The 16759-nt window shown below is 48.3% G+C and overlaps 3 protein-coding genes and 1 long non-coding RNA gene across 5 annotated transcripts; 2 read left to right on the top strand and 2 right to left on the bottom strand.

Moving 5' to 3' along the window:
• Nucleotides 1–840: 840 nt before the first annotated feature.
• Nucleotides 841–2799, bottom strand: LOC125521572 (uncharacterized). Its single transcript, XM_048686636.2, has one exon. It carries the CDS (start codon nt 1773–1775, stop codon nt 1068–1070), a length of 708 nt encoding a protein of 235 aa, XP_048542593.1. The 5' UTR covers nt 1776–2799; the 3' UTR covers nt 841–1067.
• Nucleotides 2800–6580: 3781 nt separating this feature from the next.
• Nucleotides 6581–11670, top strand: LOC125524081 (U-box domain-containing protein kinase family protein). Of its 2 annotated transcripts, none has more exons than XM_048689151.2 (9): nt 6581–6777; nt 6965–7230; nt 7827–7948; nt 8055–8176; nt 8487–8680; nt 8794–9122; nt 9318–9419; nt 9500–9913; nt 10523–11670. In XM_048689151.2, the coding sequence occupies exons 2-9, from the start codon at nt 7023–7025 to the stop codon at nt 11507–11509; spliced, it is 2478 nt and encodes an 825-aa protein (XP_048545108.1). In that variant the 5' UTR covers nt 6581–6777; nt 6965–7022; the 3' UTR covers nt 11510–11670. The 2 variants fall into 2 exon arrangements, with proteins under 2 accessions (XP_048545108.1, XP_048545107.1); XM_048689150.2 differs by having other exon boundaries at nt 8791–9122.
• On the bottom strand, nt 8380–16191 carry LOC147957828 (uncharacterized). Its single transcript, XR_015611700.1, has 2 exons — nt 15780–16191; nt 8380–8739 (listed from the first exon to the last, which is right to left on the bottom strand). It is a non-coding gene; the product is annotated as an uncharacterized LOC147957828 (long non-coding RNA).
• Nucleotides 12491–15213, top strand: LOC125518320 (cysteine-rich receptor-like protein kinase 25). The gene is made up of 6 exons (XM_087537049.1): nt 12491–13382; nt 13677–13831; nt 14047–14257; nt 14373–14610; nt 14695–14845; nt 14929–15213. Exons 1-6 carry the CDS (start codon nt 12491–12493, stop codon nt 15211–15213), a joined length of 1932 nt encoding a protein of 643 aa, XP_087393175.1.
• Nucleotides 16192–16759: the final 568 nt, after the last annotated feature.

Below are 16759 nucleotides of genomic sequence, written 5' to 3'. Positions count from 1 at the left end.
CACTGTTATTTGATTGTATTTACAGTATAGTTCATCCCAGCATTACAGACTTTTAAGTGTAATTTACCCATTAATTTCATTGCATTTTATCTTAGTATTGTTGTGTAATTTGTCCTAGTCTTACAGTATAATCTACATTTTATCTCACTATTGCAGTATAATTTGTCCTAGTCTTACAGTATAATTTGTCCCGGATTTACAGTGTAATTTACCTTTTTTCCAATGTGATTTCGAATGCATTTTACAGTGCTATTTTGATTTGTAATTACGGTGTAGTTCAGCCCAGCATTACAGACTTTTAAATGTAATTTACTCATCAATTCCAGTGTATTTTAGTGGTTTTATAGTGTAATTTGAATGTACTTACAATTTAATTTATCCCAACATTACAGTGTAGCGTATCCAATCATTCCAGTGTGGTTTGTTATAGGATTTTGAATGGTTTTGTCAGTGTATTTTTAGCATGTTTTTGCACCCAGTTTGCACAGTAATTTTGTCTATTTTTAGTATAATTAAGTCCAGTTTTGTCAGTGTAATTTTGTCTATTTTCAGTGTAATTATAGGACTGCAGGCGTTTGCACCCAGCTTGTTGGCATGTGCTATGTGGTCCCTGATCAGGAGGGAGGTTTGTTGTCCAGGAAGAACCGGGTCAGATGTTTACCCGGTCCGTTTAGATGTTCTTTTTGCTCTTTGGTGATTTTCCTACTCATACAGGTGTAGTCTGTTGATTGGTCGGGAAATTTGACTGTTTTCGAATTGAAAAACAGTCAAATGTCAAATAGACAGTCCCAATTAAAATTAAGGGGCACGGTGGTGTAGCTAAATGAAACAAAAGGCACGTCACCAAATAATTGTACAAATATATTTCTTTGGTTTTCCAATATATGCAGTACATACATGAGGAAAATATATTCCAGTAGTAAGCAAAGCCAAGAAAGCTTAGTGGCTGTCTTGTTCTTGATCTAGTCCACACCCAGAAAATCCCATGGATTTGGATTCGATTGGACTACTGGGGGAGAGAAAGGAGGAGCTAGCTCTTCGATCTGAGATCGATGCGGCGACGTTCGTCAGTAGCGGGACCTGGACTTGGAGTTGCAGGTGAAGTCGAGCGCGGTGCCGTTGGGCCAGAAGAAGCGGATCTGGCATGCCAGCCGCGTCCAGTACTTGACGGCCACCACCCCGCCCACCTTCCACCGCGTCCGTGCCTGCCCGCTCACCCGGAACGGCACCACGCCGCGGTCCAGCGCGCCCTCCATGGCGGCCCGCCCGGCGCCGTCCAGCGGCACCGCCGCCGACGACGCCACGTACCCCAGCGGCCGCTCGCCCCTGGGCGGCACCACGAAGGGGTCGGCGCGCAGGATGGCGATCACCATGTCGTGGAAGCTCAGCCGCAGCTCCAGCTCCGAGAAGGCCACGGCGGCGTGGGCGTTCACGTTCGCCGCGCGCACGTCCAGCTCCAGCTCCGCGTTGTCCAGCACCCCCTGCTGGTCGTACACCAGGTTCCCCAGCCGCGCCGTCTGCACGGCCAGGTACGGCGCCCGGGGCTGCAGCACCAGCACCACCAGCAGCACGGAGACGGCCGCCACCAGCACTAGCACGGCCAGCACCGTGAACACCACCGCCATCGCCCACCGGAGCACGCCCGACCGGTACGCCCTGCTGCTGTGCGGATGCGGGGGCCGCCAGTGGTGCCGCCGCTGGTAGCCGCTGGCGGTGGGAGGACCATTGTGCTCGCCGTCGTAGTTGCGGCCGGCGCCCGTGGCGGCGTTGGACATCTGCTAATGCTACCGCCGCCGCTGCAAAGAAACAGCATCAGGTGGGGCGAGGCGAGGCGAATGCGACGGCCTTATTTGTGCGTCGGCCGGCGGCAACGTTGCCCCACCAAGGAGGACTTGCTCTCTTCTCTTCTCTTCTCTTCTCTTCTCTTCTTGGTGGAGGTGGAGCACCACACCGGGCAAAGGTTTGGTATCCCCCTGTCCCCGTGCAAGTGCAACCTCCTCACACGCAGCAAGTACTAGCAAGTAGCAAGTGTGATTCAGGAAGCATCCTCCTGATGCGATGCGATGCCTGGACAAAGCTTTGGCTCTCGGCTAAACCAGCTGAAAGCAAGGGAGAAATCTCATCCTGGGCTACCTCATCCTCATCGGCACCGCTATGGTGCTGCACTGTTGCTTTCTGCGACAAGGATAAATCGCGGCACGCCCTTTGTGGCTGTCCAAGCGTTGGCAAGCGCGGCTCCAGGTTCAAAACTTGAGGTAACCATGCATGTGCCTCACCGTCGTCAATGTCAGTCACTGATGAGTGATGATAGAGAAGCTGTGCAGTGAGCTGGAACGCTAAAGCCATTGCCAAGCACTCAATTCCATCATGGCAAAGCACCAGATGCTTCCATCTTTCTCCTCCTTTTAGTTCCTTTAAGCTAAGGCTGTTGGGTGAGTGAGCCCCGGCCCTTTTCAGTGCTCGCACTTGTGATTTTATCAAACAATGCATGGGGCATATACTGGATCAGCTTTCATCTTCTTTTTTTGGGGACTGATCAGCATTCATCTTTTTCTTTTCAGTTGTGTCACGGATCTCGAGGGTTTCTCTTAAACGAAGACGAGCACAGAAAGAAAAGGACATCCTCCTAAACTGAATCGGGGTTGTGATTAAAACGTACCTCTTCAGCTTGCAGTACCTAATTATGATCAGATTTACTGAATGTTGTGTTTCTCTGTAGCAACGTGAAGAAACTATATAGTATCATTTGCCAGCTTGATTTTTTTCTGGCTTAGTATAGTTTACAGTATTGATGTCATATTTCTGACAATTGTGGGCATACCTGAAGAAATTTGTGATTCATCTGAAACTAGTGCTATTTTAAGAAGGTTTGTTAATTTTAGAAAATGTTCATGAATTAAAAAAAATTCAAATATAGTAAAATCCATGAATTTTATAAATATCCACAAGTTTAGAAAATAATCAAAATTCTGAAGAAAAAAACTCATGTATTTTATAAATATTTGCGTATCTAGAAAAAAATAACAATTTCTAAAATACTCATGATGTTTTGCTAAATACGAATTTTAAAAATGAACATGAAATTTTTAAAAATGAAATTAAAATGAAGCAAGATAAATACCGACAGAAAACACACACACAAAAATCGAAGGAAAAAACGCCTTACGGAAGCTTCCCGAACTGGATCGGAGGCCAGAGTCTTGTTCAGCTCGCTAGGGGCATGCGCCGGCCCAGTCTAGCCATGGGCCCGGTGGGGCTCACCCGAGAACAACGTCGGCCCAGCCCGACCAACGTGTGCCCGTCGACCCGCCGAGCTTCACGCAGGGCCCGACCCCCCAAAAAAAAGTGCACGTAGGACCTGGCGATCTCGTGGACTGCCGAGCCCGTGCAACTGCTACAGCGACAATAGTCTTCTTCCCCCTCAAAAAAAAAAAGACAATAGTCTTCTCCACATTTGTCTCAAAAAAAAAAAAAGTCTTCTCCACATGACAACCTGTCGACCTGTAACAGGATGGATATACTACGGATTATGGAAGATGCAGTTGATGAGCAATGAGTCGTCGCCGCCGTCGTGGTCACCGTCCGTCGCTGTCGTCTTCGCCGCCGTCGCCCTGCTGGTGTTGACGTGTTGTCCTATTCGGAAGAAAGGTCCCGATTCGCCGTGTGTTCGTTCACATGGCGTCCTTCCTCGCAACTTGCGACTTGAATATACACGATTTCGTAATTTAATGCTTGTGGTGTTTTTCTCGGAGCCCACGGCGTCCACTCCCTCGGGTCAAGACTCAAGACGGATCATTGGTTCTACCGGGGCAGGTTGTCTGCCTCGTGCATGTTGAGCAGCGCCAACGTTACCCAGGAATCGTACACGAGAATGTATGTGTGTGTATGTATAGTGCAAGGTAATATGTGTCGAACATTATGTGTATGAGTTGTGCTATAGTTGGACATGTAATTAGCGGAGGCTTAGGTGTTCGTCAAATATTATGTGTATGAGTTGTGCTACAGTTAGATTTATAATTAGCAGTGGATTGATGGTTGAGTCGAATATGTGTATCGAGAAACTGTTAGTATATAAAATCACCATGATGTAGTCAAATAAACTAGACTTAAGCTGGTGGGCTATGCAGAGATCACGAGAGGGATGGCTCGATCAGCCATGGCGCCGTAGTCGGAGCGATGTTTGATGGCCTCGACGGTCTTAACATCGATTGAACTACATAATTTAGTGGATGGGGATGAGCGTTCATAGTCATGATCCAGGGATGTAGTCATGTTGATGAACCTCGGTAACAAATCTTGATGTCGTGCTCGCACTTGTGTGATGTGTCCTTAACAAATCACACCTCAGATTATTTTAACATTTGAGGGGGGGGGTAGGGGGGGTTGCTTTCACGTAAAAGATGTGGTGGACGCACATCTTGCATCTGCGCGTTTGATGAGGTATGCTAGCTCATGTCCCAAGAAAACGAAACAACACCGCACTTTGCACAAGGATGACATATATCTCCTAAATTTCTGCAAGGCACGGCAACATTACTAACTTTTTTTGCGTAGTAAGCCGAAAGCAAATATCGAAAAAGGCTTTCGCCCCGCTTTATATATAAAGCAATAGACCAACAGTGCCAGGTACAACCGCACTCACCCACCACAAACGCACACACACACCCAAGGCAGGATACATAGGCGCTGAGCGCAGCAACACACTCATTAGCACTACAAGAACCGCCGGGGGCTCCATCCGTGAACACCGCGAAGAAGTGAAGCCGCATATGACGAACCGTGGGCTCCAAGACGGCGCCTTCAAGAAGGATACGACACCGGAGCGCCGCTACCGCCCGATCCGAGGATCAGAGTTTCCCCTGGAGCAACACGACAGGCAATGATAGCCGCGACGACGCCTTCAAGAAGGGAGCGATCTTCGTCGTCACCAGTCCACCCGAAGGTAGAGTAGGTTTTCACCCCGGCCAGCACTCACCGCCACCGAACGCCACACCCCGGCTACCACGCCGCCCACACAGCCATGGCAGTCGGGCAGCACTGAGGCACGAGCTCTGCCCATGAGCACCGCGCCACCACCACCAGGGCCGCCGCCCCGGAATCCAAGACCTTGACACCAAGTCCCCCGAGCCCCACCGCTACCCCAACCGCAGAGACGGACGGAAAGGATCCGCCTTTAGCGCCCCTGGCCGGACCCAGCGCCGAGACCCAATAGGCCGGCCACCACAAGACTCCATCGAGCCGTCCTGCTACACCGGGCGCGAGACGAGCGTAGTCCTACCGTCGGGCGCGAGACGGGCCGGTCCCGCTGCCGGGCGCGAGACGAGCGTAGTCCTGCTGCCGGGCGCGATACCAGCTCGGTCCTACGGCACCGGGTGCGAGACGGTTGATAGACCGCAGCCGGGAGAAGGCCAGCCCTCCGGCGAGAGAAGCGAAAGGACGTCGAGGAGAGGAGTCGAAGGCCACCACCACCACCATCACCGTGCCCGCAAGGAACCGCGAGCACATCCCAAGCCAGGCCCGACACCTTCCTCCCCGAAGCAGCAGCTCTGATCCGCCCCGGGCCTTGATCTGGCCCGCCCGAGCAAGAACCCTAGATCTGGGCCGCCCCGTTGCCCGTGCGGCCGGGCCGCACTACCAGCGCCCGCCCAGCCCCGCGCACCGCAGGCACATCTCCGGGGGCAGGAGGCCGCCACCACCACGCTACGCTGCCCACAAAAGCCCCAGCTGCAGCACCGCCGGAGCCCGCAAGGCACGCCCACCGCCCCACCCCTGCCAAGGCCCTGGACAGGCCCTAGCCGGCAGCAGGGCACCACCGCCGCCGGCCCCTGCAGCCAAGAAGCAGAGAACCCACCGGCCATAGCCGCCGCGGCCCGCGCCGTCCGCCGGCCGAAAACCGCCGCTGCCCAGACACGCACCTCCGCCACGCAGCCCTTCACGCCGCCGCCACGGCCGCAGAAAGGAAGCACGCCGGAACGCCGCCGCGCCGCGGCACCCCGCGCCCGCGCCGCGCCCCGACACGAGGAGATCGGCCCGCGCCACACCGCCTCGCGAGGGAGAAGCCAAGCCCCACCACCGCCGGCGCCGGTCGGGCTTCGCCCGGCCGCGCCCTTTGGCGGCGGCGAGGGTGGAGGAGGGAGGGGAGGGTCGCTGGGGCGGAGATCGGAGGCCCTCCCGACGCCCCGCGGGTGGCGGCGGGGGACAGATCGCAAAAATGTGTAAAAGGAAAATCAACCAAACGAGAATGGCATGATTCACATGCGTGTTGTTGTTCACATGTACTCCCTGTGATACATATTAAATGCTACTGATTTAGTACAAATTAATATGGATTGGAGAGAGCATTTGATTTTCTAAGAAATACGGTACTAGTCTTTTGAAAATTGGGCGGTTAGAGAATAGTTGTGCATCATTATCATTTGATATTTTGCATTTGGCATTTATCAGATGCATTCCATGGAGAGAGTAGCATGGTTGAGCGGCTATTACCGAGGCGTGTGTGAATCTGCGGGTAAGCATAGCAATATCACCTATTCATTTACTCGTACTACGTGTACACACACCCTCCCAACCTTGCCCGTTGCAATAATTTATTACTGTACGCTCCAACCAACTTAACCGGAGACGCCTCTGCCCGCCCCTTCCGTCCATCTCGGCTCCCCTCCCCTCTCAGATGAGCTCAGTCCTCACTCCACGTCCGCGTCTCCTGCTGACTCCTCCTCCCCCTCGCCCGGTTCCTCGGATCATCATCCTCACCCTCCCATCCATGGCTTCTCCAAGGTTCAATCCTCTGCGAAGTTCTTGACTCCTTTGTCTCCCCGCCCCTGCAGTTTATGTCCTTGTCATGTGATTACTCCCCTAGGATTTTCCTCATATCTCTGAGATTTCTCAGGGAAGATTTGACTGCATTTTTTTATGATGAGGAGCTGAATGTTTCTGATGTTGTTCTTGGGGCTGCGCTGCACAGGGCAGTGATTGATTGATTAGGAGGAGAGGGGAAGAAACAGATACAGAGGGGAGGGCGGATGTCGATGGAGATCGAGGAGGAGGACTCCGGCGAGACGGCGCCGGAGATGGAGGCGCCCGGCGTGAGCACGGTGGCCATCGCGGTGAGCGGGAGCAGGAGCAGCAGGCACGCGCTCAAGTGGGCCCTCGACAAGTTCGTGCCCGGCGGGAGGGTCCTCTTCCGGATCCTGCACGTCCGCCCGCCCATCACCATGGTGCCCACTCCCAGTCAGTCTTCTCTCTCTCTCTCTCTCTCTGCGTACTGTCTGAATTTACAGTTCTCTCTCTCTCTCTTCATTTCATCTCTGCCTCCTATCAGTAAACTGTCTGAATTTACAGTTCTTGATGTCTGAACAAGATTACCCCCCCCCCCCCCCCCCCCCAGTTTTAATAAGGCCATGAACCTTTTGCTACTATGACTGCTAGTTAAAAATACAGGTTCAGACTGTCATTTTTTTTTTTACAATGATTGGCATTTCTATGACAATTGGATAGGTTAGTTTTGGTTTTGGTTTTGGTTTTCCTGGCTTCACACTGTTAATCATCAGTCCAAATAATTGATCTTGACAGCAGCAGCATCTATGAACACATTTTATGGTTACAGTGTCACAAGGTCATACCTACTACCAGAACACCAACTGCAGAGTGCAGAGTTTTGTCCTTGGGCGTACTGCATTATTGTTAGGTTGATGTCTTGATGAATATGAATTTTTGTTGTACTAAAAGTGTGGGCAATTTGTGATTAAGTGTATACCTGCTGTTCTTTAGTCGTTGCTAATTATTCAGAATTCCGAACTGACCTGGTCTTCATCCTCTGATGACAGTGGGCAATTACCTCCCGGTCTCGCAAGTGCGCGACGACGTAACATCAGCGTACAGGGAAGAGCTGGAATGGCAAGCAAGGAATATGTTGCTCCCATACAAGAAGATGTGTGCTCAGAGACAGGTTGACCGGCTTAGACAATTGCCTGATTTACCATGCAATTTGCAGTTAACATAACTCATGAAATCTGATACAGATAGTGATATGTTTTACCCTGTTTGATCAACAGGTGGAAGCTGAAGCTGTTTTACTTGAATCTGACGATGTGCCTGCTGCTATAAGCGAGGAAATCGACAAATTCAACATTGGCAAGCTGGTCCTGGGCTCTTCGTCGAGAAGCATATTCCGAAGGTACATTCGGATTGTTGTCGTTTCAGCATAAGAAAACTTTTAGGATGACTAGCTGGAGCATTGTGACAAATAGTCAGAAAAGCTTAAGCATTTGGTAGGATGATCATTGTCTTCTCATTTAATTCCCCAGCTACCAGCTAACACTGAAGGTTGCACTGCAACTACTAATTGATTGCAAGTTCAATATGGAAATTTGCAGAGAATTTAAGATGAACAATTCTTTATTATGAAACAAAAGCCTAGTACAGCATAGATGCGAAATGCCTAGTACAATCCTAATCATGTGATTATCATTGTTAACTACTTGCAGGAAGCTCAAAGGAAGCAAGACTGCAACCAAAATCTCCGAATGCATTCCAAGCTTCTGTACAGCATACGTCGTCTCAAAGGGCAAACTGTCATTCGTGCGCTCGGCTACATCTGATGCCTGCGAAACACCCAAGACCATATCTTCTTCAACCGTTTCTTCTCCTAGCTCCAAAAGCCTTTCCAGTGCGCCCTCAGGTAATACTGAAGTCTGCATTTGATTTTGGTTTCTGAAAATTGTTGGTTACACCTATCAACTGAATACAAACAAAAATATGTATTAGAGTGTCTAACTATTCTGTCTACAGCAGAGTGGGATGACAGAAATGGAACAGCAGCTGTATTATTCCGCCAGTCATCTCTGTCATCGCAGCGTGATCACGCACTCGCAAATATAAACAGGTCGGCCAGCAGGGGAGCTACCCCTTCAGGCAGTGCTGGCAGCGAGATCTCTTACCATGCTGATACAACCCTGAAGACAAATTCACACTCAATCACATCAGTAGCGCAGCTCAGTAGCAGCAGCAGCAGTGGGGATTCAGTTTACAGGAGCTTCCGAGGAGATAGCTTCCGAGATATCTCTGATCTGCAGGCAGCAGTTTCAGAAACTGCAACAGACCTGAAGCATTCTCATGACCAGGTAGCCGTTTCACCCTGGGTAAAAATATTTCATTCTATTGGGTACAAAAAAAAAATTCTTTTAAGATGATGGAAGAGTTCATCTCTAGGCCTCAGCATCATACGATGCACACTGCCAAAGCAAAATATCACTACATGAAAGCTAACATGTTTACCCAAATGAATGTGCAATTTATGATCTTTTTTGGCTCAACAGGATGATCTGAAGCTTCAAATTGAGAGTATGAAGGTCAAACTGCGTCATCTTCAGAATCTTCATGATGTTTCTCAGAATGAGCCGGTTGACTCCACTCAGAAAGTAAGATTTTTTTTTAACTATCTGAAGTGTTCAGTAACCTACAAGGTCCTAACTATTTCTTCTTGAAATCTTGTTGTTAGTTACCCAACGACTTGGGCATCCGGCGTGTCGAGGACGGAATTAAGCTTAGAGAGATTGACCTGACAGAAGAGATGGTGAAGAGATTGGTAAGACAAATGGAAAGAGAAGAAGAGCAGGTGGCCGAAAGAGAAGCTCAGCCTAAACAAAGCTCTTCTGAACAGGACAGTAATGGTGATCACCAAAATTCTAGTGACCTCGAAACAGGACGGAAAAATACTGGGCGATGTCTTACAGAGTATAATAGGTACTCATGGGAGCATATCCAGGCAGCGACTTCATCATTTTCAAGCGATCTTGTGATCGGTAAGGGAACATATGGGACCGTCTACAAGGCTAAGTTTCAGCATACAGTTGCAGCAGTGAAAGTTTTGAACTCCCTTGAAGGTTTTGGAACTCAGCAGTTACAGCAGGAGGTACTGTATTTACTTGCCAACACACAAATGTTCTTTACTAGCTGCTCATATTATACCAAAAGGGTGATTTTTAGCAAACAAAATTGGGAAATTTTAAGATACTCCTCAGTTAATATAAGTCATTACTTTTCGATGATCCAATGACTCATGCCTACTATTGATAGGTGCTACTATTAATAGGTGAGAGCCTATAAATGACCATATAGGGCTAATATGAACATTGCATATTGCCATGAAAGCACAATGGTAAATATGGAAAATATAGTTATTTTAGTATTAAGGCTATTTATCTTTCTATTTGGCTAGTTTCACATCAAAGGCATGGTTATGTTCATTTTCACTTCAAATCTCAACTACAAATATCCTCTTCCTTTTGAGGGAAATAAATACATATATTTCGATTGTGATCCCTTTGAGCATTCCCGTCGTAAAGAAATCTCAAAACAAGACCAACTTTCCCATCATTAACACATAATACTTTGATTGTGATCCTTTTTGGCAAAAAAAAAAAAACTGGTTTTGTTAAAAAACAAAATCAAACAGAATTCGAGTTCAGTTATTGTCTGAACTTTTGTTTTGCAACTCCTAATTTCATCTTACCACCTGCAGCTGGAGGTCCTGGGCAAGATCCGGCACCCTCACCTGCTGCTGCTGCTGGGCGCGTGCCCGGAGCGCGGCTGCGTGGTGTACGAGTACATGGAGAATGGCAGCCTGGACGACGCGCTCAACCACCGCCGGAACGGCATGCCGCCGCTCGCCTGGTACGACCGCATCCGGGTCGCCTGGGAGGTGGCCACCGCCGTCGCCTTCCTCCACAGCGCCAGGCCGGACCCCATCATCCACCGCGACCTCAAGCCGGCCAACATCCTGCTCGACCGGAACCTCTCCAGCAAGGTCGGCGATGTCGGCCTCTCGACGGCGCTGCTCCACCACTCGGGCGCCGGAGGTGGAGGAGGCCAGCAGCAGTCCACGATGGTGAGGAACACGACGCCCGTGGGCACGTTCTGCTACATCGACCCGGAGTACCAGCGGACGGGCGCCGTGTCGGCCAAGTCAGACGTGTACGCGCTCGGCGTGGTAGTGCTGCAGCTGCTCACGGGGCGGACGTCGCCGCTCGGGCTCGCCCACGCCGTGGAGACCGCACTGGAGGAAGACGGCGGTGACTCCTTCGCGGAGATGCTGGACGCAACCGCCGGGCAGTGGCCGCCAGAGGAGGCTAGGGAGCTGGCCGCACTTGCGCTGCGGTGCGCAGAGATGCGACGCAGGGACCGGCCCGGGCTGCACGAGCACATCCTCCCGGCGCTGGAGCGGATCAAGGACATCGCTGCCAGAGCCGCCAGGGAGACGAAGGCCCTTCTCCGGACAGCATCATCGTCAGCAGCCCCAGGCCACTTCCTCTGCCCCATTCTTCAGGAAATCATGGAGGACCCATGCGTCGCCGCCGATGGGTACACCTACGACCGGAAGGCGATCGAGACATGGGTGAGCATGAAGGACAAGTCGCCCATGACCAACCTCCGGCTGCCGAGCAAGAGCCTCATCCCCAACCACTCGCTCCGGTCGGCCATCATGGACTGGAGCTCCAAGAACAGATGATGATGCACGCAATGTTAGATAGACCTTGTGCAGAAATAGTCTTGGGAAATATAGCTTTTGTGTTGTGTTGTGTTCTGTAGGTACACTGAAATGTGCATGTGATTCCTCAAAAGAATATCAAAATGTGAATAAACAAAAAAAATGCTCTTATCATTTGTTTTTATTTGCATTAAAATGGAAAACATCCTCCAGGGAAACCTACTGTTCTATTAAAAACACATTTGTTTTCCTGGGGTGTACTGTTTTGCAGACTTGTTTCTCATATCAGTTCTTGCTAAATCTCAGTCGACTGAGACCTCGTTAAGTCTCAGTCAATGCTATACTCATATAGTACTACAATTTATGCCAGTTCATAAGCATTTTCCACAAACTATACTTTGAGATTTTGTACTGTGTTTGGCTGGGAGGTAACCGAATTTGCCAGCTGGTTACTTGCTTTTGCCCATGTTTCGCATCACACAAGCTTAAGAGCATTTTCAAAGCATTTCAGCATAAGAAACATTTCCGAGTCAAGCTTCTAACAAATACTCCCTCAGTCCCAAAATATAAGAACGCTTTTAACACTACACTAGTGTCAAAAACGTTCTTATATTATGGGACGGAGGGAGTAGTCCATTAGCTTTACCGAACGATCGTAATCACCTTCAACTCCCCACCTCCCTCAAGGTCACAAGAAGACCTCTTCTCCTCAAGGTCACAAGAAGACCTCTTCTCCTTTGACGGAAACACTGAAACTGGATTTGTTATTGTTCTCTCCCCTTGTCTTGCATTGCTTGTAGCCATTACACAGGCTGATGCCTGGACGGCAGCAGTATTGTATTCCACGAAATTTGATTGCACGGCCTGCAAGCTGATATCATCAGATAATCACTAAACAAGTAAGCAGTCAAACCGTAAGACAGACGAGTTTTCCAAATGATGCTTATAACAAGGAAGCTGCTGGAGGGGGCAGAGCTGAATTACCTATGGTTAGCCAGAACCATGATCATCTCCTTGCTGCTTATTCTCGGCTTCGAGCCATTCGTCGCTGCCGTCAATCCACTGACGCAGATCTGCTACTACAGAGACTCCCACATGAACGAGAGCACCTACAGAGAGAACCTTGAGCTCCTATCTACTGCGCTATTCAGTAGTGCCTCATCCACACGAACCAACCTCGCCAAGGGCTTCGTCGGAACTGACCAAGACCACATATACGGCGTCGTGGTGTGCCGCGGTGATGGCGTCGTCGATGCCTGCCCCAGCTGCATCACCACAGCATTCCAGGATGTGTGGCGGGTGTGCACAAACCACAAGGAGGCGCATATTCTATACAAGGATTGCATCGTCCACATCTCCGCGAAGGATCTTATCTACGACTCTACTGTTGTGCTGAACAGGTTGCTGGTCTTCACGGACACCACAAAACACAATATGGATCCCAACATCCCCAGCGAGGTGAGCGCCAAGTACACCGATGTCAGCATTGATGGAAACATCAAGGTGCTGCTTCAAGAGACAGCCAAACAAGCAGCCTACAACTCGACGATGATGTACGCCACCGGCCGCATGGATGTCTACAGCACAATCCCGCTGCTCTACTCTCTGGCGCAGTGCAGCCTGGACCTACCGCCAAATGACTGTTGGGATTGCCTCGACAATATCAGGAGTGCGGCGAAGAGTTTCTTCTACCAGCAACGTGGTGAATGGATTGCTGGTGTGTGGTGCAATTTCAGGTATAGCACATATCAGTTCTACGAGGGTCAGCCCATGCAGCATATCACCTTGTCGGGTGCTGTAGATCCAACAATAAACATGCCGGCACCCAAGCCGGCGCCAGGGCCAGTTGATCTTCCCAGGCAGAAAGACGAGACTCCCAGCCATAAACACAAGAGTAAGCAAGACTATTTTATATGTTGAAACATTCCTTAAAACATAACCACCTATGTTTGTGTGAAATCTTTTGTTTTAGGGAATATAATAAAGGTTTTGATCATTACCACTGTTGCGCTTCTACTAGCATCATTTTTCTGCTTCATCGTTTGGCTTGGACTGGTCAAAAGGCACATAAAAGGTTTGTTAAGGAAATGCAACTGTACTCACAAATCTCTTAGGCTATTCAGATTCATATATACTTTACATCAGCATTACCTGAAAGGATTAGATAAACTCTGCCTTTTGAATTTAGGTAAACTGAGCTCACAGGAAGATGAAGAACTGGTCTGGGGAATAGGAAGGAGTCCGGAGTTCAAGCTTTTTGATTTTTCAGAAGTATCAAATGCTACAAATAACTTCTCAGATGAAAATAAATTGGGGCAAGGTGGCTTTGGTCCAGTATACAAGGTAAAAGAACACATTTATTATTCCTGTAAACAAAGAGAACAAAATGGAATAAGTTTGCGTTGATGGCTAAATTTGTACGACCATGTAGATTTTATACATGTAGCTTTAATTTTACCCAGAAGCATGGGGGATTACCAGTCAGAAGATAAGTAAAAGCACTTCTATTTCGCAAGATGATATTGTATCACTAATCAATCTCATTTGAACCTCCATAGGGCCAGCTTCCAGAAGGTTTGGAGATAGCAATTAAGAGACTTGCTTCACATTCTGGGCAAGGTTTCACAGAGTTCAAAAATGAAGTCCAACTCATAGCCAAGCTCCAGCACACAAATCTGGTTAGACTGTTGGGATGTTGCTCACAAGGGGAGGAAAAAATATTGATCTATGAATATTTGCCAAATAAAAGCTTGGACTCCTTTATCTTTGGTATTAGTTCACGTAATATCCTGTTATGTATTATATATGGTTTAACTCTGTCTGCTAAAGCCATCCAGTCCTCCCCATCTATCTAATATACATATATTTGTAAACTAATGTGCAGATGAAACTAAAAGAGCTTTACTGAACTGGAATAAACGAAAAGCAATTATCGAAGGAATAGCGCAAGGACTTCTATATTTGCATAAACACTCCCGGTTACGTGTCATACATAGAGATCTTAAAGCAAGTAACATTCTTTTGGACAGTGAGATGAATCCTAAAATATCAGATTTTGGGCTTGCAAAAATATTCAGTTCAAATGATATTGAAGGGAACACAAAAAGGGTTGCTGGGACATAGTAAGCTCTTCCTTAAGTACATCCTACTGCAAGTTAACCAAATACCAGACAGAAGTTTACTTTTTTTTCTGTATATTTTCACAGTGGGTATATGGCTCCAGAGTATGCATCAGAGGGCCTCTTCTCGATCAAGTCTGATGTATTCAGCTTTGGTGTTCTGATTCTCGAGATCATCCATGGAAAAAGGAACTCGTCTTTCCATAAAAATGGGGACTTCTTCAACCTTCTTGGATATGTAAGTATTTTCTGTATCCCATATGTAAAATTACTCTGTTTATCTGATGACCTTTATCTAATATGTGTCTAAACTCCTTCAAGGCATGGAAGTTGTGGAAAGAAGAAAGATGGCTTGAGTTCATTGACGAATCAATAGTTTCAGAGTCACATGCATCAGACACAATGAGGTGTATCAACATCGCATTGCTGTGTGTACAAGAGAATGCAGCTGATAGACCCACCACAATAAGCATGGTTACAATGCTAAGCAGCGAAAGTATAGCCCTGCCTGAACCTAAGCATCCAGCATATTTCCACGTAAGGGTAACGGATGAAGAGCCGCCTAGCGCTAACGATGTGACAATGTCTGCTCTACAGGGCAGATAATATCATTCTGCATGATGTCGTTGCTTTCCTGAGGGGGGCTCCTTCTGTTTTATTAACACTAAAGTTGAGACAGAAACAGAAACGTGCCTTTGGTTAAGAGCGTGTAATGAAAGGGAAGACAATCTACTCATGTTCAGACAGACAAAAGGATGGCTACTTAGTGTGCATAGTGTAATGTTGAATCATAACCGGGCGCCTTGGTTGCTAATTACTCGTCGACTTCATGTTCGTGAACGATGAATTGTGAAGTACAGTGGTTTCTGTCTACCTTTTGTGTAGAAATGGTAATGCTTGCCTACAGAAGTACAGATAAAGGGGTAATGCAACGGTAGGTTAAGATTATTCATCCAACAACAGAAGCTTTTGTACTAGTACTGAATGAAACCATAAGCATAAGCATCCACAGAGCAGAGCAAAGGGCTATCTGCACTGAATCCTTTTTTGACAGGTATTTTTACTGAATCGATTCAACGCGGTAGTTCCAGTCCCCTAAATAACAACAAAAAATTCCCCGAAGCTAACCTCGCTTGACGGATCGATCCGAGTAAAGGGGAATCGCGGGCTACCTGTCGGGCACCTTCGGAGGAGGAGGCGGGGAAGACGCGAGATGCCTCGCCGCCGCCTCGATCTCGGCACCGCGTCGGCCTCCCAGGGCCGTCGCCGACCACCACCAGATCCATTGCGGGGCAGCCGCCGGAGGTTGCTGCGGCGGCGCTACGCTGGTCGCAGCGCTCGCGCTCGCGCCCGCTGGGGTGGAAGTGGAACAAGCGAGGGACAGGGAGAGAGAGAGAGAGAGAGAGAGAGCGCCCGCTGGGCTGGGAATGGGATACAGTACATTATTTCACCTGTATGAATGAGAAAAAAAGGATATTTGGGAAGCGCTCGAAGTGACCAAACATCATTTTCGTTGGCATTCTTAGGCAGAGATTGGAGATAGTCTGCAGCTCTGCCATGGCCTCAGCTGAGACAGGAAGATAAAACAAGGATGCATGAATCCAGTGGCAAATCTACACAGAAAATGGAGGACGGGCTCAAAATTTACGCAAGCCTGTATCATGTGAATATATGTTGGGTTGGGCTGGCATGTGCCTGTGTTGAGTCTTGGGGTACTCCCAGTGCTCCAATGTCAAAAATATATTTTTAATGTTTCAAAAAAATTTGAAAAATATTGTGTACGTTCACAATGAATGTGGCTACAAGCCCTAAAAATTCCAGGTCCAAATTCGAAACACACACCGAGAAACAAAAATGTGAAATCTAATATGAATAGTGTAAAGAGGAGACAAAAGCAACATTGATACTATTCAGATATGGATTTCTCTTTTTTATTTCTCAATGTACATTTCGATTTTGGACCTGAAATTTTTAAGGGATGTAGTGATATTCCTTATGAACATTCTTATTTTTTTCGTTTTTTTTGAAACATTTAAGAATCCATTTTGACATTGCAGCACTGGGAGTGCCCCAAGGCTGGGAGCACTGGATACTTTCCGGGGAGGGAGCTCAAGCCTGCTAAAGCCCCCTAGTAGATTCGCCCTGCATGAAT

This window comes from Triticum urartu, chromosome 7A (assembly GCF_056163025.1).
Source record: "Triticum urartu cultivar PI428250 chromosome 7A, HENAU_Tu73, whole genome shotgun sequence".
NCBI classification, from domain to species: domain Eukaryota; kingdom Viridiplantae; phylum Streptophyta; class Magnoliopsida; order Poales; family Poaceae; genus Triticum; species Triticum urartu.
The sequence above is the reverse complement of the archived record's forward strand: the minus strand, read 5'-3'. Positions and strand labels throughout refer to the sequence as shown.